This window comes from Molothrus aeneus, chromosome 4 (assembly GCF_037042795.1).
Source record: "Molothrus aeneus isolate 106 chromosome 4, BPBGC_Maene_1.0, whole genome shotgun sequence".
In the NCBI taxonomy this organism is placed as follows: domain Eukaryota; kingdom Metazoa; phylum Chordata; class Aves; order Passeriformes; family Icteridae; genus Molothrus; species Molothrus aeneus.
Window position 1 is genome coordinate 64,248,977 of NC_089649.1, and position 24,471 is coordinate 64,273,447.

Sequence of the window (24,471 nt, forward strand, 5' to 3'; positions counted from 1 at the left end):
CCAAACTTGCCTGAAATAAAGGTTAAACAATGAATTGTGTTATTTTCAGAGATGTTAAATCAAATGCCAAAGATGATATTTGAAATGTCAACATTAACAAGACACACCAAGAAAAGTTAAGTGAGCAAGCTTTACACTTGCCTTTCCATTGGACAAGACAGATGCTTCAATCCTAGAGCCATTTAACAGCAAGGCAGGGATGGAAACACATTCAGTGCCTCTTCCTCAGGGGAAGAAAGGGGTGGAAAAGACTAAGATTCTAATTTGGAAATGTTATTTCAACATTGACTTGAAGTTTTACAGTGCATAGAATTCAAGATGAGCTAGATTAGCAAAAACCTTGTATTTAAATGGTCTGACTTAATCTGGCTCACAGCTCTGTGGGCATCTGGTGCATGGTCAAACCCAGCCCTCAGGGATGCATTTTGCTTGGAGCCCAAACACTGCAGCCTGGCTGAAAGAACTCCAAAATGTAAATAATGAGATAAAACAATAAGGTTGCACTTGATCAAAATCTACCCATGACGCTGGCAGCTCGAAGGATAAGAAAATAGCACCTGGGGTAAGGGACTGTTCTGCCATATTTGGATGTGTACACCATGGGAAAGATCAGAAACAAAATTAAGGTGGAATTATGGCTGCAATAGAAGAGCAGAAGGCTTGGCTCACTCCAAAGATAACATTCTATATAAACTGTATGAACTTTTTCATGTTCCTACTTCCAAGTTTTTAACAAACCTACAAGTTACAAATCTTTTCATCTCTTCAAACAGTTATGCAAAACTTATGGTGTAATTATGTTTAATTCTACAGGCAATCAAAGCCTTTTGTCTTGTAACTGGGGTGGAGCCCTGCCAATTCCCAAATGATGGCTGCAGTAATCTTTACAGCTGCACTGCCTAAAAAAGTAGGAAAAAAAAGCACAATACCTATACAGGGCAGGAAAGGCAGTGGGGAAAGCAAAAAAGTTCTAGCAAATTAAAAAGTGCTAGTCTACTAAGTGCAATGCTTCATCTGCCTGTGCCTGGCAATTCATCTTTACGGGTAATACCTCCAGAAATTAAATGTCTTTTCTTCTCTGAGTGAGAAAAAGATGAAGAGTTTATGACTCCAATGCATGTCCAGCTCTGCAGACAAAGGCACTTACCACAGCACAGCTCTGTCCCTCAGCTCCAGGGCTGCACTCAAAGGTGACACAGCGGCGGGTCAGCCGCCACCAACACCGACAGGCAGCAACGAGATGGAAAAGGAGTTACTTTGACTCAGGACAAAACCAGCACGTGCTTTCTACATTAAGCTACTACTTCAAACTTTATGCCAGAGTTTCCAGGGAACAGCCAAGTGCTGCAAAGTTAATCAAAACAAGATGTCTGTGAGCCGTTGAGTACTGCAAGGGATCCTCCAGTGTTCAGCAGCAGGACCACCCAGAAATTTCTTTTAAGATGCAAGCCCAACAGCTGGAAAACCAAGCTTCAGCAAGTTAAACCATTTCTTCTCCTGTGTAACATTATCCCTCCCCAGGACTGCTGTGGATAAATACACTCTCATTCACAAATACAGCTGTACACTTGAATTTTGCCTTTTCTGATCTCATCTAGAATCCCAGAGAAGTTTTGGCAAGCATGACTGTTAGATACAATTAAAAGCTCAGCCGTGATAGCTCTTGGTTAATTGCAAACAGCACTGTGATTTTGCAGCATAGCTACATTTGCAGAAAGTTCAAGTATTCTTGCAAATCTTAATAATACTCAGTATTTGATAGTTGCTGAAAAGAGGAGATACTGGGGAAAAACTCTAGTAAAATGCATCAAGCCCTTCTTTTTAAATAACCAGAGAAAAATCACTTACAGTAATAGTTGCATTTTATTTTCTCTTTTAGTTTCAATGTGCAGTATTTTCAGCATTTTTTTTTAAACTTAAACATACATCTAAAATTATATGCTTTTCTTTTCCCTTGAGTACAATTGCTTTTCAGGTTGGGGCTCCAAGCTTTTGCCCATCATTGCCCTCACACTGTATCCCACCACAGGGTGCGTTACCTTATCCTTGTCAAGTTTATCCAACTGGATGGTGTGTACACACGGACTGATGGCAATGAGAAGCTCACACAAAATGCACATGACTAAAGCAGCACATGCTTCACAAATGCTCTGCAGCATTTATACCCAGTTACCTGAATGCAGCTAAAAACTTTATCAAGATACACCGTAGAAGCTCTCCTGGGTATGACTGTGGGATTCTCAAGATTTTTAAATGGATACTTAGGTAGCATGCACAATGAGTTCACCCAAAATCTCTGTATTAGGTTAAATTAACATCATTAATTTCCCCCAAATTTTGCTACATTGCTTACTCTAGTTTTTACAGCAGCTTGTTTTCACTTTGAAACATTTAAACTACTTAAAAACTAGCAAAGTATTTTGTCCTCTTGTAACTTTCAGCAATTGTGTCCTTATAACCAAAACTGTTTTAAGAGCAAAGCACCTACCATTGTCCCTCAGTTGATTTCTACCTTTAGCAGAAAGTTTAGTTGAGATTGTACATGGAAAAAATCTGATTTACACCATAAATGTACTCAATTAGTTGCCCATCTTCTCCCATCCCTTTCAATGACCGGGTAAGATCCTGAATGACTGAATTTAATTAAACTGCTTATTGCTATTATTTATTGCTCATTATACCCTAAAATTTCTTATATTATGGAAGCATAAATGCCCAGCCCTGACAGCTCCACAAAACCCTAAGACAAACCAGGTCTGCTGCCCTTGGAGAACTGTCTTTGCAGTGCTTTTGACACAACCTCCTTATTTGCTATAGAGTTAACAGCCACTGAAAAAGGAGAATGGCAAGACAGAATGCTCTTAAGGCAAAGCTACTAGATACCAACAAATTACTTTTAACCCAAAAGGTTCCACTTGTTCCTCCCTTCATGTGACCAAAATCTGTTCACTCAGTGCTTTCGGAATGCTGCTGGTGTTAAAAAACAAGCAATGTCTTGGTGCTAAGAAGGCATTCCTACCAAAGCAAAAGAAACACACAGTCATTTACTAGGTGCTTTAGGCAAGAAATGGCATCTGAGTATACACTTTAGAGAAGATTTAAATAAACTCCCATTCAATTGCAACTGGAAAACAACATAAATAGTAAAGAAAATACTTTGAACCCCACAAATAAGAACAGGTTTACAATAAGTTGTTGTTTGCAACTCCTCACTCTTGCACTCAGCACAAGGGAGGGGGTAGGCTGAAATGAAGCACAAAGCAAACTTTATTTAATGGGTCAGTGGGTAGCTGGTCCAAAAGCTATTTGTAACAAGTTGGCTGGCATACAATGTTCTTAGGGGAGGGCCACATTATAGATTTAGTAATGCAGTTTCTTTGACAACTGAATTGTAACTGAAGTTTTAAATATTAATCTGTCTCAAGTATGCTCCCAGTCATGCCACACCTCTCATCTTGTAAGGCTTTTAAGAAGCCACTTTTACTGCAAAGCAGATTAAAGATGCTGTCTGCTTTGTTTAGCCAGGACAACAAATGTATATCTAAAGACCAAACACATTTCTACCCTGATCTCAATGAAAAAATGAACAGCCTGATTTTCAGAATTAGCTTTCTGTTTACAGCAAGTTAAAAACACTCTGTGAAATAAAATCTTGCATAGAGTCAGTCTCAAAGGACAAGCAGTATTTTTATTTCCTTTAAATGCAACATCAGAATCCCTTAATGGCCACTGTTCTGCTGTTACTACCCCCATGGCACACCTTGCAGCTCGTGTCACTAAAAGCAGACAGGAGTGATTCTGATTTCATTCCCAAAGAAATGAGGGTGTGGAAAGAATGTCCAGGAAGAAGAGAGGAAGGTGTGCTGCAGTGGAATGTCTGAACTGAAGCCCTACTGCAGTGTGCTCCCACACTAGGAAGACCCTTAAGCTCCAACTCCTTCAGGTCACAGAGGATTTCCTAAGAGGAGGTGCCCTTCTTCAGACACTTGGGACACATTAGAGGAGGTACAGACACTACAATCTCCAGGAGAGGTTAAAACAGATGAAGTTACTACCAGTGAATCTGTGTGAGGTTAGAAGGGAGTGCATCAGCTCTAGAGCTTGTCTTGAAACAGGCAATGCAAATACTTGCTCTAAGGCTGGCAAGAGGCAGCTGAGGAATGGGAGTCTGTCACATCTATCATGTTTTAACCCAGCTGTGCTGACTGCTTGATTCAATGTATTTCTTCACTGGCTTGAAAGATTCTATAGCAAGTCCCAAGCCGGTTTGGAAAGTTTCAGAAAGGGTCTAGCTCCTGTGATCCCAAGGTAAAGTAATCAGCTGGTCTGTGTTAATCATGAGGAGCTTAAAATTATGAAGAATTTAACAGTTTCATAACACAACATATACTGTTATATGGTGAGAATTTGACTAACCTGATGCTCAAAAAATATATTAAAATCTATTTTTAAATTCTGGAAAATAGCTTACAAAAATATCTTCACTTAAACTATATATCATACAAAAACTGACTGGTGTGTGGGTTTACAGTACAAAACGATTACTGGTGATTACAAAAGGGAAGAGTGATCTATACTACCCCTTAATGCAAACACAGGGCATTATATCTCACTGCCTGGAATTAGACTTTTATCAGAATTAAGATAATTTCCAATATAACTCAAAAACTTTCAAACAGTATCTATTTTATTAAACCTTTTTCTGAAACCCTGTTCAGTTTCTTTTAAAAATCACCACAGTGCTGTGGCCCAAGGAAGAAGAGTAACCCAACTTAGGACAGAAATAATTGCTCTAGATAATAAGACCTGTAGAGAGCTCAATACAGCAACATCTACAGTTGTTTCTACTGCCCATACTACCAATTTCCTCTACCAGTTTCTAAAAGGAAGCGACACCAGTGGACAATTCCTTTGTAATCAATTTAAGGGCAGAAGCAACAATTTTTGGTCTAGATTGGAATTAGTTTAAATACATGGGTTTAATAAATACAAATATACACATCTGTATACATTAAATGTTGTCACATGTGTATAATTTCAACATATACATTATATACAGAAATACATACAGTACATGCTCCTCCTGACAACACTATCTCATTTTTCCAAGTGTCACCAAAAGGTGTGATAAGAAAATGAAGAGAGGCTGAATGTAGGATCTGACTGAGAACCAAGGTATCATTTCTCTATCATGAAAGACTTAAATACAACTAAAGACAAATGCTGTGCTAGATTTCCTCATGTAAAGCTTAGGAATCAATGGCATTCCCTGGGTGGTGAGTAAAAGCTAAATCTGGCCCTGTGTAGTGTCCTGGAATTCATGGATATTTGTGTTTGTGTCTAAAGCATCATGGATACAACAGGTAATAAAAGAGGTTGTGTAATCTAACACTTTAGCCAGTCCCAGAGTAGACCACAGCAGCCTTCTGATTCTCTACTGCTACCTCATACTTGTTCACATGAGAGTGGTCCAGGTGACTCCATGGTCTCAGTTAGGAAAGGTCAAATGGTTGTTGACTACTGGGGAGCTTGCACCATTTTGTCTCTTAAAATGCTGTGCAGCAAATAAGAGCAGTTTCTTAAGTATCTAAAGTTTGATCCAGAGTGACTACTCCTCTTTCTTACCATTATGTCTCAAAATTAAGGAATTACAAAGAAGCTACAGTAAAGTGGATCACAAGAATGCCTCCTTAGTACAGTTTCTCAAGACAAATTAATCAACATATTCCAGTTTTAAAGCACTTTAAGAAAAAGTGAGATGTAAAACAAGATGTAATCTGTACACTAAGATGGATTCCCAAAAGGAACATGAATTCAAGAATGAGGAAAAAAAATGAGGACAATACAGATGTCAAGACATTCAGTAGCATGGCTTTTGTTCATCTCCAATTACAGCACAGCTCATGCACCACACATCTTACAATTTTACATACTGTACATAATATAGAAATATTTAAGTTAAAATTTCTTTCACTGATATACTGTACTCAAATTTGAAATCCTGAGAAGAAAAAAGAAAGGTGTGGTTACGTATGTGCACTATATCTCTGGTATCACCAACACATACACCACTGGATATCAGAAAATCCAGAGAGAAATTACATGCTGGAAGTGTAAATCATAAAAGCCATTTTCTCTTTTCCTGGTTTGGGAGAGACATTAGGAAACCAATTCTATTTTGTACTACACAACAGTATATACAGGTACATAAAACGATGAGGTTGGCTAATGACTGCACGTTGCAATAACAGTCTGTCAGTGCTTCACTGCTGCACCACAGTGGCTTCAGCTGCATATTGGGAAGAACAGGAATACCAAATACCTTGCATGTGGTACTAGCTCATATTTTACAGCTTGGATGTGTGGCTTCTTTAGTCCCCACCATCACTTGAAAAACACTGACATACTTCATTCCACTTAGAGGTGTTTGGTGTCAACAACAACTACACTTGACTCAGGTGATTTCCAGTGCTGCAGAGCACTTGTCCATGCATGCTGGAAGGAAAACTGACAGGTCCGTATTTAGCACAAATGCAACCCCAGGTACTTTCTTCATCTTGCATTCCTCATAACTCATATTCCAACACTAGTCATGCAGTTCCACTACACATCAGGATGTTCAGCATGCTGTGACCTTGTGGACATTTTGCAAACAGGTCAGGAGGCGGTGGTATGGGGTTCCTGGAGATGCCACCACCTCAAACACCGACTGGAAGGCTCTCCGATCCAACTCCTCATCGATCTGGTGCCGGTAGAAGTCTATGGCCACCAAACAGAAGATGTTAACATCCACCTGCTCTGATTTCCCCATTCTGCTGATAATATGTGGAAGACTGAAACACAAGTTAAGGTCATAAAATGACAGACATTGCCTCTCTTTTGGTTTAGCAGTTTAAACTCTGTTCTCCATTAAAACAGCTTATTCTTATGTTCACCAACAACGTTCAAGTGCAAATGCTGCAATCTGGTAATTAACTGCTATTACATAAATCCTATTTCTTCCTTAACATCACACAATTTCTTATCCTCAGAAATTAATTTCAAGCTAGCAGTAGTTTTCTTTATCCATTGGAGCAAACGATGCAATCAGCAACTGCTGAAGGCCAAAGAGCACTGCTGAGGTTGGGACTCATTAGGATGTCTCAAACATGACAAATGGCCATTTTTTTGTCTGCACACAAGATGCACTAGTTATTTTCTGTTTGTTTCAGGGGTTTGTTTATTTGTTTTTAAATAAATCCAGCACTAATACCATATATATATATATATTTATATATATATAAAAAGATAGATATATAGATAAATTGGAATAAGTCTGTTCCAATTTATTTGGCCAATGCAATTCCATTGCCAAAGCCCACTATTACTGCAGTGCACAGCCAGGGTGATAACTGCAAAATACAGTTTGGATGTAGAGGATAATTCTCTTGATTTTGAGTATGTTGGCTTCTTACATTTTCTTCAATATATTTTATCTTGCAGAAGGAACACAGAGCAAAGCTTTTAAAGGTCACAGCAATACTATCTTGATGAAACTTTTAAAAAGTCTTTCAAAGGAAGGACTTTCCCAATCATCCTGCATAGCCAAAAGGAACTGATCTTAAAGCAGTAGTTTTAGATAACTTTGTTCTCACCATCTGTTTAGATGTTCTCTTTATTCCCTACAAACCTGAGGTACCAATGGCACAAAGCAATATACACCATTACTATCTGCGGTAAAACTGCCTTTTTTGTGTCTTACACTTGTACTCTTATCCTTTAAGGCTTTACACTATAATTGCCCAGAAATGGCACACATTCCATCTTTTTAGGATACATTGCTGAAATCCATTGACTGGTGGAAGCACTGACAAAAAAACAGGAAAGACTCCACATTGCCATTGCCACAGGTGTTCTTTGTGTGAAATTGGAGAGAGAGAGCATCACCCAGTCACGGACCATGGAGGATTGTCCAGTGCTATGCAGTGTCTGGAACACCTGCAAAACATTGTACACAGGAATAAAGACAGGGTGGATGGATATGGGAAAAAGTTCAGTTTCTCTTGTAAAGGCTACAAAGCTCTGAGGGTCAGAAACTGGGTTCCTGGGGACAACTCTGAGTCTGATGAATTAGTGAACTGGACTCATGGCAAATGGGCCAAACTGAAGTAATCACATAGAAATATGTAACTTGTGTGGTGTGTCTGTTTTTTATAGATCACATGTGCTGGGCACATGCACTCTCCAGTGATGCAAAGTCCAGCAGGTGCTGAAGAGCCAAAAGCCCAGAGGCCCAGCTGAAGCCACAGGGGCTTGCCTGTTAGGCTCACAAGGTGATGGCTCTCTCAGATCTAGAATCTGAGCACCAGGATCACAACCACTAACTTTCTCTTTATTTCTCATTATCAGTGACTGGACTGTCTTGCTATGAGATTTGGCAATTCTAGTCCCTGATGCTACCTGGAAGGCAAAGCTCACAGCAGGACACCTCAATCATGGCAGGTTTTTTAGATCTAATTAACAAAAGTGGTATATGGCCCTTCAGCTGAGCTGTCAATTATTTAGAAATTTTCTGAAACATTTAAGAAAAATAAATGTATCAATACTACCTTATAAACTACTGTTGCCATGAATTGTGGGTATGGCTGCTGATTGGACAGAAATTCCCCAATGACTTTGTTCATTACATCTTGTGGGGGGAAAAAATCATCAAGGAACTGCGGAAGAATCCGAGCCACTACTCGAGCTTCAAAGGGAAATCCCTTCCTGATCCTGAAAATAATAAAAAATTAAATATATTATGATTGAATGTCAACACATATCTTGTTCTTTTCCAATTTAATTGGCAATGGAAAGAGTATTTTACTTTCATCTCTGAGTAGGCAAGTTCTCAGCACTGATGAATCCAAATCTTCATGTAATCTTAATAACAGACTACCCAGAGAGGTCTCTCAAAGCTGTCAGAAGCTGTTACAGGTGTCTCTTTACCCCACACTTTCCCCTTTTCTTTTTTTGAATAATCACATTTTTTAAAGGTCTGGAATTGTATCGGAGATGAGACTTACCAACAGGAATGCTGAAAAAACTAAACAAGAACAAAAAAGGACAGGGAGATCACTCCTCCTAGTTACCAGAGAAAAGACCATTTATAAACAGAACACTACTTTTCATTCATAACATCTTGGCATTTTTTATTCAAGTTCAGAATGACCAATATATCAAATGAGAAAAGCAAGCTGTAATGCTTTATAAAGTGGCGAAAAGATACTCCAACCTACAGACAACTTTGTTTAAATAACACTAATTGGAAAATGATTGAAATCATAACATGAATGAATGATTGAATTAATAACACTAATTGGAATCTTTCTAATAAAGGCAGCTTCTGTTGATGTATCAAGATCAAGTTACCATCATTTGATTCTTCCCTGCAAAAGTTATTTTTTGCTTGTAGTAGTCACGTTTGTTTTGCTAGCTCTTCAGAGTGATATATTCAAAAACACTCAAGCACTGCTCTAGTTCTGTTCCCACCAAGTACAGAAGTGAAACCCTCCTCCAGTTTTATGGAAAAACCACTGAACACTTTAAAAAATGTAAACCATTACCCACAAACTACTACACCAAATCTAACATGCTATACTCACTTAAGACAGCTTGAGATTGTCAGATCAAAACAGGGGTTTTGAAATGTTCCCATTAATGAGTTCCATGTGAATACAGAAGTTTTACTGTATCCTTCCACTGCAATTACTTAACAGCCTCAGAAAGAGCAACTCTTGTGAGGAGGGAAGGGGGGAAAAAGTTTTAAACTCTTAGGGCAGTTAGAAAGATTATTTCCTGTAAACTGGATTTATATCCTTGATTATGTAGAAGACATCCTGAAAAGCACTTAAGAGTTTGACCTGAAGGGAGCTGGAAATACATTTATAAAGCATTACAGTTTGTGCAACACACTGTATCAGTTTGGACATGTCTGGTTTTCATTTACATTCCTGCACATTTGTGCTGCCTTCAGCAATTCCATCAGTGTTACTGTGTATACCAGGAGTGTAACTTTTAAGCAACAGTAACTAGAGAAACATCATTAATTAAACTGTAAGAACTGTCAAATAGAGAAGTGACCAAGCAGTGGCAAACACAATCCTTTCCCTCCCAGAGCCCCACTTACACATTTTGTCCTCTTACCTATCAAAAAGGACAGATACTCGTTCCATAGCAACAATCACAGATTCACTGTCAGGAGCACCAGGATTTGCATCTGGGATACGGCTGGGGCTGATTTTTTCCTTTCCTGAACCAAAATAATTTGTTACAAGTTCACTGTGGATGTTAAAATACACTGCTTTTACTCTTGGGTAACAAAAATAAATTAAGAAAATTAGCACTGTTAGCAAGCCAGTCTCCCAGCACATGAGAAATATAAAGAAAGTGAATACCTGTGTACATGCAAGTCAGCATCAATCCCAGGGCTGCCATTGCTCTGTGGGGGCTCTGCACATTCACCCTGTCAACACTCAGCTTAACCAGGGACTCACTGTCCAGCCTGGAAAGCTGCTCTGAAAGGAGGAGTCGCTCCAATCCTCTCAGGACACAGTGATAAATAATGGATGGTGTTGATTCATCATTTCCAGACACCATGACTCCACACATCTGAAATAAAGCAAAAAAACACCAGCTACTTGGTTTTGAGGTTTATTTAGGTCATCTTCTAGCACCACACCACAACAGCATGGAACAGCATCAGGTATTAACAAAAACTGATGAAACTCAACCCAAAAGCATGCCCACACCTCAGTATCCAAGTGTTAAAGACAGTAATGTGGTGGTCTCAGGTTACACAACCACATCTCACTGGAGGCATCACAACATACCTGTATAATTCCTGCAGAGAATTCAGGCCCTACATCAAGTGGGTAATTCTCAATCAAATAGAAAGCAGCTGCACACATGACCAAAATGTGCTCTTGGTTATGGATATTCACACAACTGCAAATGAGCAAAAACACTAGTGGTCACACCAAAGTTGTTTAGGTCACAAACAGACACTATAAACAATTTCTAGAAATTCAAAGTATTTTTCAACATGAAAACTAAACCCTTTTTAAAATCACAGAAAGTATTGCTGAGGTGCCATAAGAGAACATTGATTATTATGAAAATGACAGAAAAATGAGGTTTAAGTAACAGTTTAGCAAAGACACAAAAGCCTGTACTATCAAACAGTTTTCTCATCCTCAAATACCATTTCACTCTGTAAATTAAACCTAAAATTGGATGATATTTTCAATGAAAATGCCAAAACCTGCTTGATACAACAGCCTGCTATAAAATGTACTGGCAACTGCCAACAACAGAGAGCCCTTTTGTTCAGACATAAACATGCAACAGTTTGGAGCCAGGGGGAAAGGGAGAAGAGTCTTACTGTGCTACTCCTCTCAAATTGGAGAGCAGATACTCGCTGATAATTGGAATGAGCTGCTTTGCTGTTTCATCCAGCAAGTCACACTCAAGGATATAAAGGATTCCATGCAGGGCTCCAATCCGACTTGGCATGTGGGTGCTCCTCAGGGTTGATTCCAGCAGTCGACTTACTGGTTCAGCCACAGCCTTATCCTAATACAGCCAACAAGAGCACTCATTAGAAATCAACACTGGTTCAAATACTGGCAAGTCCTGTCATTCAGAAATACTTGGAACAAATTAAAGAGCAGAAAATAGGGAACAAACCAGAGCCTGGCTTAAAGTACTTTGAATAAATGTAACAAGACTAATACATTCACACAAGAGATCAGTTGCAGATTAACTAGGAAATTGATGCTACTTTGTTTTATTTGTACAAAGTTATGTCATGATTTAAAATTTAAAAAATCCAAATAAGATAAGGATTAGTTCAGTAAATAGTATGAGCTATTAAGAATACAGGACTTGAATGATTGAAATTTTGTGGTCTTCCAATTAAGCACAAAGGATGCTTCCATCTGAAACAGACTGGCACCAGACAACTATACTCTGCCATCTACTATCTGTCTACTCAACTGATAGCACATCATTCCATTCACAGAATCACAGAATAATGAGGCTGGAAGAGACCTCTAAAATCAAGTCCAACCTATGCCCTAACACCTCAACTAGACTATAGCACCAAGTGCCATGTCCAGTCTTTTTTTAAACACATCCAGAGATGGTGATTCTACCACCTCCCTGGGAAGACCATTCATTTATTATTCTCTGAGACCACTGGTACTCACACCTGCACATCTTTCCCTCCACCAATTCTGTGATCTGGATGAGGGAATTCAGTGTACGTTCAGCTGGGCAGGAGTGTTGATCTGCTGGAAGTGAGGGAGACTCTGCAAAGGGATCTGGGCAGGCTGGATCAATGGGCCCAAGGCTCTGAGGTCCAACAAGGCCGAGTGCTGGGTCCTGCCCCTGGGTCACAGCAACCCCTGCAGTGCCACAGGTGGGGCAGAGGGCCTGGAAAGGGCCCCGTGGAAAAGGACCTGGGGGTGCTGGGTGAGAGTGGCTGAACATGAGCCAGGTGTGCCCAGGTGGCCAAGAAGGCCAATGGCAGCTGGCCTGGATCAGCAGTGCTGTGGCCAGCAGGACCAGGGCAGTGACTGTCACCCTGTACTTCACAGAATCATTAAGGCTGGAAAAGCCCTCCAGGATCATGGAGTCCAGCCTTTGACCAAGCTGAGCACCATCAACTAAACCACAGCTCTGAGTGCCATGTCCAGTCATTTCTGGAACACCTGCAGGGATGGTGACTCTACCACTTCCCTGGGCAGCCCATTCCAATGCTTAACCACCCTTCCAGTGAAGAAATTCTTCCTAACAGCCAACCCAAACCTCCTCTGGCACAACCCGAAGCCATTTCCTCTTGTCCTGTCACCTGAGAGAAGAGACTGACCCTTACTTTGCTATAATCTTTCAGGAACTTGTTGAGTCATAAGCCCCACCCTGAGCCTCCTTAGGCTCCATCCTTAGGGAAATGGTTTAGTTAGGTGAATGGTTGGACTCAATGATCTCTCTCTTTTCCAACCTAAGTGATTCCACAACTTTATGTTCAATATTCAAGGTCAAGCTGGTATCAGATACTTCACTCCCTGTTACCAAATACCACAACTTACTGGAATGTACAAAATCTATTTTGAATTTCAGTTCTGGACAGTCATCTCCTTACTATCTAAGTAATTAGTAGAAATTACTTGCTTTACCTTGTCCCTTTACTCATGAAGTATCTAAGATACAGGCCAGTTTGAGACAGTGTCTGCTCTCTAGTTGCTCTTTTTAAGCAAATTTTCTACATAGCTGAGCACAGAACAACAAGCAACTCTTGATGGAACCAGCTTCTTGTTTTTAAGTCCCACCAAGCTGTTATATTCAGCCGTTTGCTTATAAAAAGGTGTTATTAGCTCACTGAGTGGGAAATGACAGCCTAGTCAAAATAAGCTGATCTCTAAAAATGTTTCTGTATGTTTGCCATCACCTTCCCAGCCTTCCCTTGCAGAGCTGCTGCTGCAATAGCTACTGAAAGCCCCTCCCTAAAAGCCTTTCAGAATTTCTTTTACCACTATTACCCATATAGCTTTATATTCGTCTCAGTTTCTAGAAGTGCTAACTCCTTCCAAAATGATTTGTAATGTTTTTCCTAAATAACTCCACTCTGAAATGTTCACTGGAAAGTACTCCTGGTCTACACATCTCAAGACAGAATGATGCAGTGGAGGGAAGAGTGAGGGAAAGAAAAGGGATACCTGACTATCTGAGACTATATTTTCATTACATGCACTGTCCCAGCCTCCCATGAGATTACAGCCATTCCCCAGAATACCAATCTAGCAAAAGCTGTTCTCTAAGTCCTTATTTCTGGCCTGAAATGTAACAAATGAAGAGTCCAGGGCAAAGGCAACACTGAACTCAATACAACAAACCAAAAAGCACATTAAATTATGCTCAAACCTCAAAAAAATATCAAATCAAGCAACCTTTCTGTTTGAATAAAGGGCAATTGGAGATAATGTTTGCAAACTCTGAAAGCCCAGAATACATATCCTATTACTTCTTACAGCCATGCATATCAACTGAGGATGTTCTTAGAGACAAACCACCAGTATACCAAGTATATATACAGCCACAAGTACACCAGGTTTTGCAGCAGAAGCTGAGTTAACCTAAACACTCATGAATTTGCAGTAAACTTTCTGAGAATTTCTTACCATTCCAAGAACAGCAGCAGCTTTACAAGTAGCTGGTATCAAATACTGTACAAGAATCTCATCTTCTGATGGATGCACCTTTCTCAACTCTGTCAGTGTTGTGTACATCATCTCAAACTGATTCCTTTCTGTAAATAAGTCTGACACTGCCAGAAGCTGTACAGAAATTAAAATTTAATATATAAAAATTCCCATTAGCAGACAGCCAAAAATTGACTCTCCATTCTGTTAAAATTGTGAGCAAAAGATTCCTCAATTGATCTATTAAATGTGTAAACATTTACTCAAGGGTCTGAAATAACTATTACTATTATTTTCCAAAATTAATTACACCATTCATCTCCAATAATGACCTCCAAGAAGTCCTTTTTACCAAAAAGTTTACAAAATCAAAGCCACTATAGTAAGCAACTCTGGGACATGAACATTGCTATTTACAATGTACTAAACCATCCCAAAACATACAACACGTACTTCTCTTGCAAGGATAGCTTCACTTTAAGTCATAAGAGTGATAGTAAATAATGGCTGTCAAGACACATTCCACAGCTGTGTTCTTTAGTTTTGCTTCTACACTTAATAATCAACTTAATTCTCAAATACATTGTTGTTCCATCTTCATTTTTTTACAAAGGGATAGGATAAGAAAATCTTGCTTTAGCAAGCAGTCAAGTAAAATATAAACTGCCACTAAGTAGCAATAAAGTATTTGTAATGTAGCAGCAGAATACGAAATTTGGATGCTTATATAGCTTAAATCAGTCTAATGCTGTAGTTGTCCAAGTTATGCTTCTGTACTGCCCACAGAATGGAAGTGCCAAGAAAATTCTGTGTGTTCCATATATTAAAAGATGCATTATAAATGTTACTTAGTTTTGAACACTTATAGCATATGCCCAGTTATGACTCTGAGTGCCAATTGAGACTTACTGATCGCACCACTTCACTGATCAGAATCACTGGTGTTCTCTTGCTGGGGTTGGATGGCAATATCCACTGACTGTACAGCTCAAGCAAGAACTGAGAACAAGAGTGGATATCTACACCAGCCCGGTGTTTCCTGCAAGGAACAGCAAACAAGTGTTAAAATAGTTATTCTTAAACCCTGCTAAAATGCTTGAATTGAAATAATACAGTTATTTAACAGCATCCAATTTATAAACTCAGCTTACTGAACTCAACATGAAGAAATAAAACCTTATCTATGATTCAAAAGTGAGAAGTTGAAAAAAAAGATACCTGGTGTTGATAGGAGAGGTAGGTGGTGAGGAAGGAGCAGGTACATCGTTCTCATCTTCTTCATCCTCACCCCACTCTTCTTCTCTCAGTGGAGTGATATTATTTCCTAACCATATGGAGTGGATAGAGACCTTGCAACACACACAAGGGAAAAACAAATAGCGAAGAAGTGCATTCAACTCCCCAGTAGTCAGCCTAGAAGAATCTTAGAAGCCAGATATATTTTCATTTAAATGACAGGCAACACACAGCCTCTAGCTGAGGAGACACCCAGTTACAACCTACCCTGCATCACTCAGAGCTTTTAGTTTCTATTTGATGTCAAGCAATACTTCTTAACTAATTTTTCAGAACTGGAGGAAATGTAATGAAAATCAAGTTTAAAGCTGAGCTTTTAACAAACCTGTCCCAATTTATAATCCATATCTCCTATTTCTCGTTCAGTATTGATCTGCAGTAAGAGTTTTTCATGGCTGATAAGAGCACCTGTAATGAAACACAGGGTGAATTTTTAAAAAGTGCAAAATAAAGCACATGTGAAAATGGCTTCATTTCCCACAAACTGGATTTCAAATTTTTTCTGAGAGTACCTTTCCCACATTTTAAATGTGAAAGAAATTCACTCTCCCCTTCTCCCCCACAAACAAGCCCTTACCTGTAGTAGCAGGAGAAAGTGATGGAACAGGGTCCCAAGCTTGGTATAAGTGATGAGTAGCAATATTATCTCTCTTAGACACCATTGCCTGGATTTCCTGTTCAACAATTCCCCTGATAACACTTAGCTTCCTCCCAAACCTAAAAGCCCAAGAGAAATCATTTTAGCAGATTCTTCCTTTAAAAGTTTTGTGCAAGTCTGGCTCACACTGTAATGTTGTGTGTCTATGCTTATTTTCAGTATCAGTGAAATAAAAATGCTGAAAAATATGTTCTGCACACTGTTTACTAGATTTTATTAAGATGGTATCTTTTTCAGATAATCTTTTAAGTCAGCAGGTTCACAATGCTAAATCCATGCAACTTGTATGTAAATAAATCCATCCATATATACTCTTACTTAGAAAATACAATCTACACATATTTTTCCTACAACTAGACTAAGCAACTGTCATCATTATGTATTAACCACAAGTTCTATGCATTTGAAAACAAATGAAAACAAATACCTTGTGTCCAGAGCTTTCAAAGCTTTGTTGCGAGGCTGCTGCTCCAAGCAGCTGACTGCTGGATTGCCTGCAACAGGGATGGTCATTGCACTCAGCACCAGGGAGGTTATGGCTTGCACTGCCAGAACATTGATCTGGGTCCTCTCTGTATCTTCCTGTAAAATGAACTCACTGTAATTTGAATTGTTAAAAAAAAATCCCAAAAGCTCTGAATATCAGTTTGTCAGGTTTCACTAAATTATCATTAATAAGCCTGACACCTGCTCTTCTTCCCATCCTGAAATCCATGTGACATAAACAATGCACACAAAGCACTGACTGCAGCAGCAACACATCCTTCCTCTCATCAGTCACTCTGCATGCACCCTTCTCTTGTCCCAACAGCATTAAAACCTCAAGATGTCAATTTCAGAACTTTTTAAAAAGTGTTTAGCCTCTTTCTTTGCAACTACCCATTAGTTACTTGTTGAAACAAAGCATCAAACCACAAAAGCATCTGATCCTTGTTAGAAGATGTTAGATGGTAACTAATGTTCAGCTTTCAAAAAATGTTATTTTTATTTCAGAAGATATTAACATACTGAAATTTACAACAGCACTTAAAATATTTGCAATTTTGAATGTACTAGTCTGCCTTGGAAAGCAAGGGAGCAATATTAATCTTGTTCCAGAAATACTCTCTACATGACAAATAAGGAACAACCAAAGGCTAGATTGCCCTAAGTCTGACCCAACATGGCCATTATGCAGAAGGCAGTCAAGTCAAGGTGTCCAAGCCTGTATAACAAACAGAAAATGCTAACCCAGGGAAGAGGGATGATGATTTCCTATTCCTTTTTGCAGTCTGACACCTAGGAAGCAAGGGCAGCAAACTCCTTTGTCTGCTACTCAGGATCCACAGTCTGTCCCCTGAACTCTTCAAACTGCTCTGGGCTCTGCACCTACCATCAGGGCCATGAACAAGCCTAGGGAAATATCCTTTCAGGCCAAAGAACTAGAACCCAGTAAAATCAGTTTGCTAACAGGTTAAGACAGTTGAAGAGGGAAAATCTCCTTCATGATAGCCAAGTTCACTCTTATATTGAATTTTCACAGAATCATCAAGGTTGGAAGAGACCTTCAAAGACCATCCAGTACAATCATGAATCCAGTACCACCATAATCACCCTTAGACCATGTCCCTAAGTGCCACATCCAGACCCCCACTTACAAAGACAGTGACTCCACCACCTCCCTGGAAAACTTATTCCAATGCCTAACCCCACTTTCAGTGCAAATTTTTTTCCTAATATCCAATCTGAACATCCCCTGGTGCAACTTGAGGAGTTCAGCTGAGAGATGGCAGACAAGATCAATCCCCACCTGGCTACACCCTCCTTTCAGGTAGTTGTGGGGAGTGATGAGGATCCCCCTGAGCCTCCTCTTCCTGAGACTAAACACCCTCAGCTCCCTCAGCCCCAGCCCCAGTTTTGTTGCTGTTCTTTGGACAGAAATATTTGGTACAGGAATTGGTATATAAATGCATATATTTTGGTATATAAATTAGACACAAATTCTGCTCCAAATTTCTTCAGCTCTGATCCCCAAATGCTCTCCAGTGAATTTTGAACATTTACCTAAGCTAGAAGCCCAGATATCCAATATCCAGTCTACAAGTGGGAGCAAGACACATGAACATGCATCTTCAGGTCAATTAACTTCTAGTCAATAATCTTACAAAAAAAACCCCAAAAACTGTGTTGAGTAATGTACTAATAAAGAGTTGAAACAGCTTCATTAATTTTTTTCCTCACTATTTGCATGCTTGCAGAGGCTCTAAGCCAGAAGATGGATGTGTCTGATCTCACTAGGGTATGAGAAAAAGGAAATACAAAATAGAAAAAATTCCTTAGTGTTAGTTACTTCTTTTCTGCTTTACAGTTTTATTAATAGAAACACTTTTCTTGGTTTAAGTAAAATTTCCTTTAAAAATACAATGAATACATCATTACCTCTTGCTGGTTCTCCTCCTGGTCCATTACAATGGGCTGAGTTACGAGCACACCAAGCAAAGTAGCCCAAGTCTCTTCGAACTGAGTACGGCTGATCCACCCTAAGGAAACACTCAGAGATAGCCACTGATGGCTCAATACAAAGCTAAACAAGGAACAGCATTAAAAAAGTACATTGTTTCAAGAGGTTTAGTTTCATACCACTTCCTATTCATTTTGGTGTTTTTTGTAATGGAACAGGCTTCCCAGGGAAGTGGTCACAGCACCAAGCCTGACAGATTTTAATAAATGTTTGAACAATACTCTCAGGCCCATGGTGTGACTCTTGGGGATGGTGCTGTGCAGGGCCAGGAGCTGGGATGATCCTTGTGGGTCCCTTATAGTTCAGATTATTCTGTGATCTACTAGGTGTGGATGGAAATGGCAGAGAACAACATTGCAGTTTCTCTCCTTCAGCTCCAAGAAGATGGAGAGGACTGGAAACACTGTGCTAAGACACTCTTAGAATGGTTTGGGTAGGAAGTATTTTTTTCAGGACCTTCTAGTCCAACCCAAATATCTGATATCTGAGCTGAAGGTAAGTTACAGAGGTATCTTATCCCAGGACTTTATACTGTGCATTAATAGAAAAAAGTCAGGGGGAAGCAAAATATCCTCAAACACTGTCAAGCATATGCTCCAGAAAACAAATGGTCATTCTGCAAGAGCACACTGAAATCTTCCCTGAGCTGGAATAACTTTTGGCTTTATTTCTATAACTTATTCTCTTAATTGAATGAAATGTATGAATTACTGCAGCCCAATTACTAAGCTGCTCTGAAATATTATCTGTCTTCCACATAAGCAACAAAAGTAAGCAAATGATTTCAGATACAGTTATTCAGTAATTTCAAAACACAGATAAATGCCCAATGAGAGCCAAGTGTATTCATTCCATTTTGTACATACCAAGTGTATTAATGCGATAGATGAACTCCTTAAAGATTTCCTTTTCTTGAAGAAATTCTACTGGGATTTCAGGAAAAACTGTGCCAAAGTCACCTGAAGGCTTTGGTGACCAGCCTAATTTCCAGACCTAAAGAAGTATAATGAAAGTTTAATTACCCAAGCCAGACTTAGTATTTATATTACAGCTCTAAATATACAGGTACCCCTCAAAGACAACAAGACATCAGTAAATTAAAGCAGCTCTCCAAACAGAAAAATACTCAAAGGAAGATGGAACATCTAACAAAACTTGTATACAATGTACACCATATTTCTTATTTAGGGCTTTTTCTACCATACTTCCCATTGTAAATTAATTATCCAGTTTTATGGTCCAAGTTTAGATACAGAACCAAGTAAGTTTCTGTCACATATTTCAGTTTAGAAATTGTGCAGAAATGATGCTGAAATGGAATTTAAGGAAGACAGTTCACATAATATTGATGCCTGAAAAAGCACACTGATACAACAGAGAGGGGGCAAAAAAATTTCAACCAAAAAAATTATTATGTTTTTACATCCCCTAAGAAACACAGCACTGAGAAACAGAGAAGTGACCCTGACTCAGTGTTCAAAAAGAAAACTGATTGATCAAACCAGCTGAAGGCTGAAGTCCTACTGTTGTAGAACTTCAGATGCAGCACCATGTCTGGTTTTCAAAGTTTTTCAATAACTTTTAAAGTCCTGAAAGCAAACCATAATAAACATACCAAGGGAGGTACTCTGGTGTAACTGTTCACTAGAGGCAGCCTTGCTAAACTGATGATGATGTTCTTGAGGACAGGAGTGAGAAATGCAGGGATGCTGCTGTTTCTTTTGTGCCCCAGTGACAAGACAGTCTGTAAGCATTCCACCATCTCAGCTATCATTTCACATGCTGCAATAATGTGTTTTGTTTCTTTGTTGGGAGAGAAAGAAATTCAGCTTTACAAATCCACTCAAAAGACAAGTAATTTAAAAACACAGAAACACAAAAAATTCTTAATGAAAGAGTACGTTAATTAAAAAGGACAAAACCACACTAAGGACACAAACAAATTTTTAAAATTTAAAATCCCACACTTTAAAAAGCTCAGTCTGTAGCATACTGCACAGCTAACAGAAACCCCCAAAAGAAAAAACTGAACTAATGTATAACTTTAAAGAAAAAGCAACTATACCTGTAAAACTGTGGCAACCTATATTTAATAGACATTTACCAAATACAAATAAGGTCTCAGATGAACTTTCATTGTTAAAAATAGTAGTAATGGAAAGGGTACCAAAAAATATTTCTTCAGTGAAAGTTCAGGGTAGAAGCAAAATTCAATGTTTACTCACTCTGTACATTTGAATCACTTTCCCCCTCACTTAAAGGTTTTGAAGTATTCTTTCTTTCAGGACTCAGAAGTTGATTACCAGGTTCCACAGCAACTGAATTGGAGAAAATATTTGAATGATACAGCTATTACCTATTTCATATTCCATTTTTTAATCAACACCACATAGTAGTCAAATGTTTGACATATCCAAAGCATTTGCTAAGTTCAAAAGTAAACACTAAATTTTAAACAGAAAATTAAAGTAGTAAAAACTAAATGTGTCAAACAAATTACTAATAAGGACTCAAAGGAAATATTCCAGACACACAGCATTTGATCAATGATGACTGGCAATCTATTAACAAAACTTTTCTCCTAGCTGATCAAACTGCACTCACCTGCTTCTATGATGAATCTAATGCAGTTAATTAAGGAGCAAGCATATGTCACATGAGCTGCAGAAGACAGCAGATTCCAGAGACTAGGCTGCTGTAGTGTCAGACAGCAACAATCCAGACCAGCTTGAAGATCTACACTTAATGGAATCTGGTCATGCACTAAATGCCATGATAGTGCCTGTACAAAAAGAGAAGTTACCCATTAACAGCAAATTCTCAAAAGAGAACAACTTCTAACCAAGGCTGACTTTTTTTAATTCAGCAAAATGTAAAGTATTAGTAGCAAATAATATTGGGGCTTTTTTCCCTCAGAAAACACTATTTATTTTAAGTACAAGAAAATTATGACATCTATATACTGTTTATTAAAGTGTCCCAAAAATCAGTGCAAGGCCCATTCTCCCAAATGGCAGCATCAGTCCATCAGTCAATCAACCTCTCCTTGTATAAAGCTGTCCTTGTCCCACAACCCAAATCTGATTTGCTAGCAGAAGTCAAACACAAACACTAAGAAGAAATTGCTACAGTTAAGACAAAAGAATTGCCCCAATCAAAAATTACTCAGTGGTGATCAGTTTAAGAGAGAGTTGTTCCCCCTCCCAACATTTCATCACATCTTTAATTATGGTGTAGTTCCTTACCTCTACTGACATCACTACGAATTTCAGGATGTCACCCTCTTTGTCAGGAGGAACACGGAGACCAGCTGGTAGTTTTGAGAGTAACAACAAATACTGAGCCAGTGCACGACAAAGTGTCATCATAGACTGATACATCACCTCATCTCCTATAAAATAAGACTGGATGAAATCTAGCAGTTTGAATTTTTTTCCATTCAATAAACCTTTTTCAGAACTATTTCATAAGCACTTTTATGCCAGGTATCTTGATTTTTTTTTTTTTTAAATAGTAAGTTCATGTATTCACAAGACATCTGTAAAGTATCTTTGCAGAGGAGAGAATAAACTTTAAAAGATCATTATTTCTATTACCAAAGATGTCGCTTAGTTTTTTCCAGTAGGCTGATGGCTCAGTTGGCAATAGTGGCTGAAAAACCTGGTGGTTGGCTGGAAGGTTTTGTACAGCAGAAGACACATGGTCCAGAGTTACTCTCCAAGCTGTTTCAAAGAGGCTGCTCTTCTGCTCCCTTGAGATCTCATTCATGCCAAGGCTTAAACAAGGTGCTAACAAGCTTAGGTTGAATTCCTGAAATCAAAGAGGAAATTTTAAAACATTGCTTTTAAAGTGAAACTAAGTATCTGGTGGTATTATTCTAACACACTAATGTGATGGTAAATTTAGAGTTTATTGATTAACAAACTTATTATTAGCACCTCTGCTCTACTGTGGTGTAACAATATGGTTTAGCCCACACTGGCTCCAAATTTCAATTCCAACCAGTACCATATTGGAAAGAAAAATCAATATGTTTATTCCAAATTTTCAGGACAATGTGTAAATAAAGTTTAAGGATGACAAATATACAAGGAATCTTCAAGTAATAATTTTTCAAACAAACAAATCAAGTATCTTTTTAGAAACAGTTTTTTTACTATTATTTCTGCATACCAGCAGCAATATCATGGTGAGAATTTGAACAAAAGACATCCTTAGATACAAGTTGTCCTTTATGCCAGATTTACTGTCTGTGGCCTGTTACTGGCTTACTGCAAGTCATCCAGCACAAATACTGAAGAGGTTACAGAAACAGCTGGTCTTGGAAAAGACTGTATGGTAAATCAAGATTATGTAAAACTGATTGCAATATATAAATAAACCTTTGCTTCCACTCTATCTACTCAACCTGTACTACTAGTAAGTTACTATTAGCAACACTGCTAGACTGATATCCACTGTTTTACACAAATATCTACTATTTTAGTTTCTAAAATTAAGTGAATTAGTATTATCAGTATATATTGTCAGTATTATACAAATTTGAAATGTTTACATTCAAGAATCTAAACACTTCAGAATGTAATCTATTAATACTACCAATAGGAACACTTGAACTACTTTCATCATCTTCCTCTGACCAAGTTACCTTGCTGGTCATGAATGAGTTCAGGTCAGGCTGAGGAATCCTATTTACCAGCTCTGCTCCTTCCAGAAGCGCTGAGTCAGACCTGATGTAACACTGTGACCGCACTAGGGACACGTACCAGTCCTTCAATGATCAAAAAAGGAAATTTATTACATGCTTGTTTCCAGAAAACAACACAGTATATGGAGGGAGAACTGCTCATTAGCATTGCATGTCTAAGACATTCATAGGCTACATTAATTAAAAAAAACCAAAACCTTAAATTAAAAAGCAAGGCAAAACAACCAACTGGTGAATGGAAATGGAACATCTTAAACTGGACCAATGGATGCTCAGTGACAAGTTGTCTATTTCCATCAAGTCTGGACAGGAAATGAGGAATCATATAGACTGTATTAGGATCCTAAACCTGACCAGACAATCTAGAAAAAAAGCATGGAATACTCAGTAGTCACACAAATATAACAGTGATTAGAGAAAAAACAATACTATAACCAAGAAAGAAAACCCTTCAAATAATAGATATATAATAAATATAAATAATAAATGTATTAATGTAATTAATTAAATGTAATAAATGTAAAAATATATATATATAGTATATATATTTTTTCCCCAAAGATTCAAATAAATTTGCTGACACTAATTAATTAGAACACAACTAAACCTGTCAGAGTTCAAGGAGCATCTGGACAATGCTATTAGTGATAGGATTTATTTTTATGTAGCCCTGTGAGAATAGGGAGTTGGACTCATTGATCCTTATGAGTCCCTTCCAACGTAAGATATTCTATGATTCTGTGAACCATGCAGAAGTTGTGGCAGAAGCACACAAAAACTACTTTTGTTTAGAATTTACAGTGACAGACAAAGGAGATTTTTGGGGTAATTTGAAGACAAAGCTATGGGTAAATGATTTCTGGGCACAGCATTTTCTCCTGCTGTCCAAATAGGTCTCAACATCTCCCCTAAGCCAATGACTGCTCAGACTCATCCCAACTTTCAGCTAATCAAATGCTTTTTGCCATCTCAGTTACATAAATTTCCTATTACTGTGTATCACTATAGAACATGGAGGGATGAAAAGGAGAAATTATTTGGACCATGGGACAAACTAGAAAAAAGGAGGACAGAAGGCCCCAAGATTTGC

The 24,471-nt window shown here is 38.4% G+C and overlaps 1 protein-coding gene across 1 annotated transcript in view; it reads right to left on the reverse strand.

The window, feature by feature from the left end:
• Window positions 1-1,844: 1,844 nt before the first annotated feature.
• Window positions 1,845-24,471, reverse strand: part of HTT (huntingtin) — an 81,846-nt gene continuing 59,219 nt past the window's right edge. Inside the window, exons 47-67 of the mRNA XM_066548688.1 lie at window positions 23,322-23,444; window positions 22,270-22,483; window positions 21,919-22,064; window positions 21,278-21,455; window positions 20,899-20,991; window positions 20,289-20,476; window positions 19,540-19,666; window positions 18,592-18,692; window positions 16,601-16,755; window positions 16,093-16,232; window positions 15,841-15,923; window positions 15,438-15,568; window positions 15,129-15,258; window positions 14,199-14,354; window positions 11,402-11,592; window positions 10,851-10,965; window positions 10,416-10,629; window positions 10,165-10,270; window positions 8,589-8,751; window positions 7,817-7,977; window positions 1,845-6,833 (exon numbers count right to left, since the gene is read on the reverse strand). Coding sequence (XP_066404785.1) covers window positions 6,620-6,833; window positions 7,817-7,977; window positions 8,589-8,751; window positions 10,165-10,270; window positions 10,416-10,629; window positions 10,851-10,965; window positions 11,402-11,592; window positions 14,199-14,354; window positions 15,129-15,258; window positions 15,438-15,568; window positions 15,841-15,923; window positions 16,093-16,232; window positions 16,601-16,755; window positions 18,592-18,692; window positions 19,540-19,666; window positions 20,289-20,476; window positions 20,899-20,991; window positions 21,278-21,455; window positions 21,919-22,064; window positions 22,270-22,483; window positions 23,322-23,444 — 3,129 coding nt within the window. The 3' untranslated portion in view covers window positions 1,845-6,619. The remainder of the gene's footprint in view (window positions 6,834-7,816; window positions 7,978-8,588; window positions 8,752-10,164; window positions 10,271-10,415; window positions 10,630-10,850; window positions 10,966-11,401; window positions 11,593-14,198; window positions 14,355-15,128; window positions 15,259-15,437; window positions 15,569-15,840; window positions 15,924-16,092; window positions 16,233-16,600; window positions 16,756-18,591; window positions 18,693-19,539; window positions 19,667-20,288; window positions 20,477-20,898; window positions 20,992-21,277; window positions 21,456-21,918; window positions 22,065-22,269; window positions 22,484-23,321; window positions 23,445-24,471) is intronic.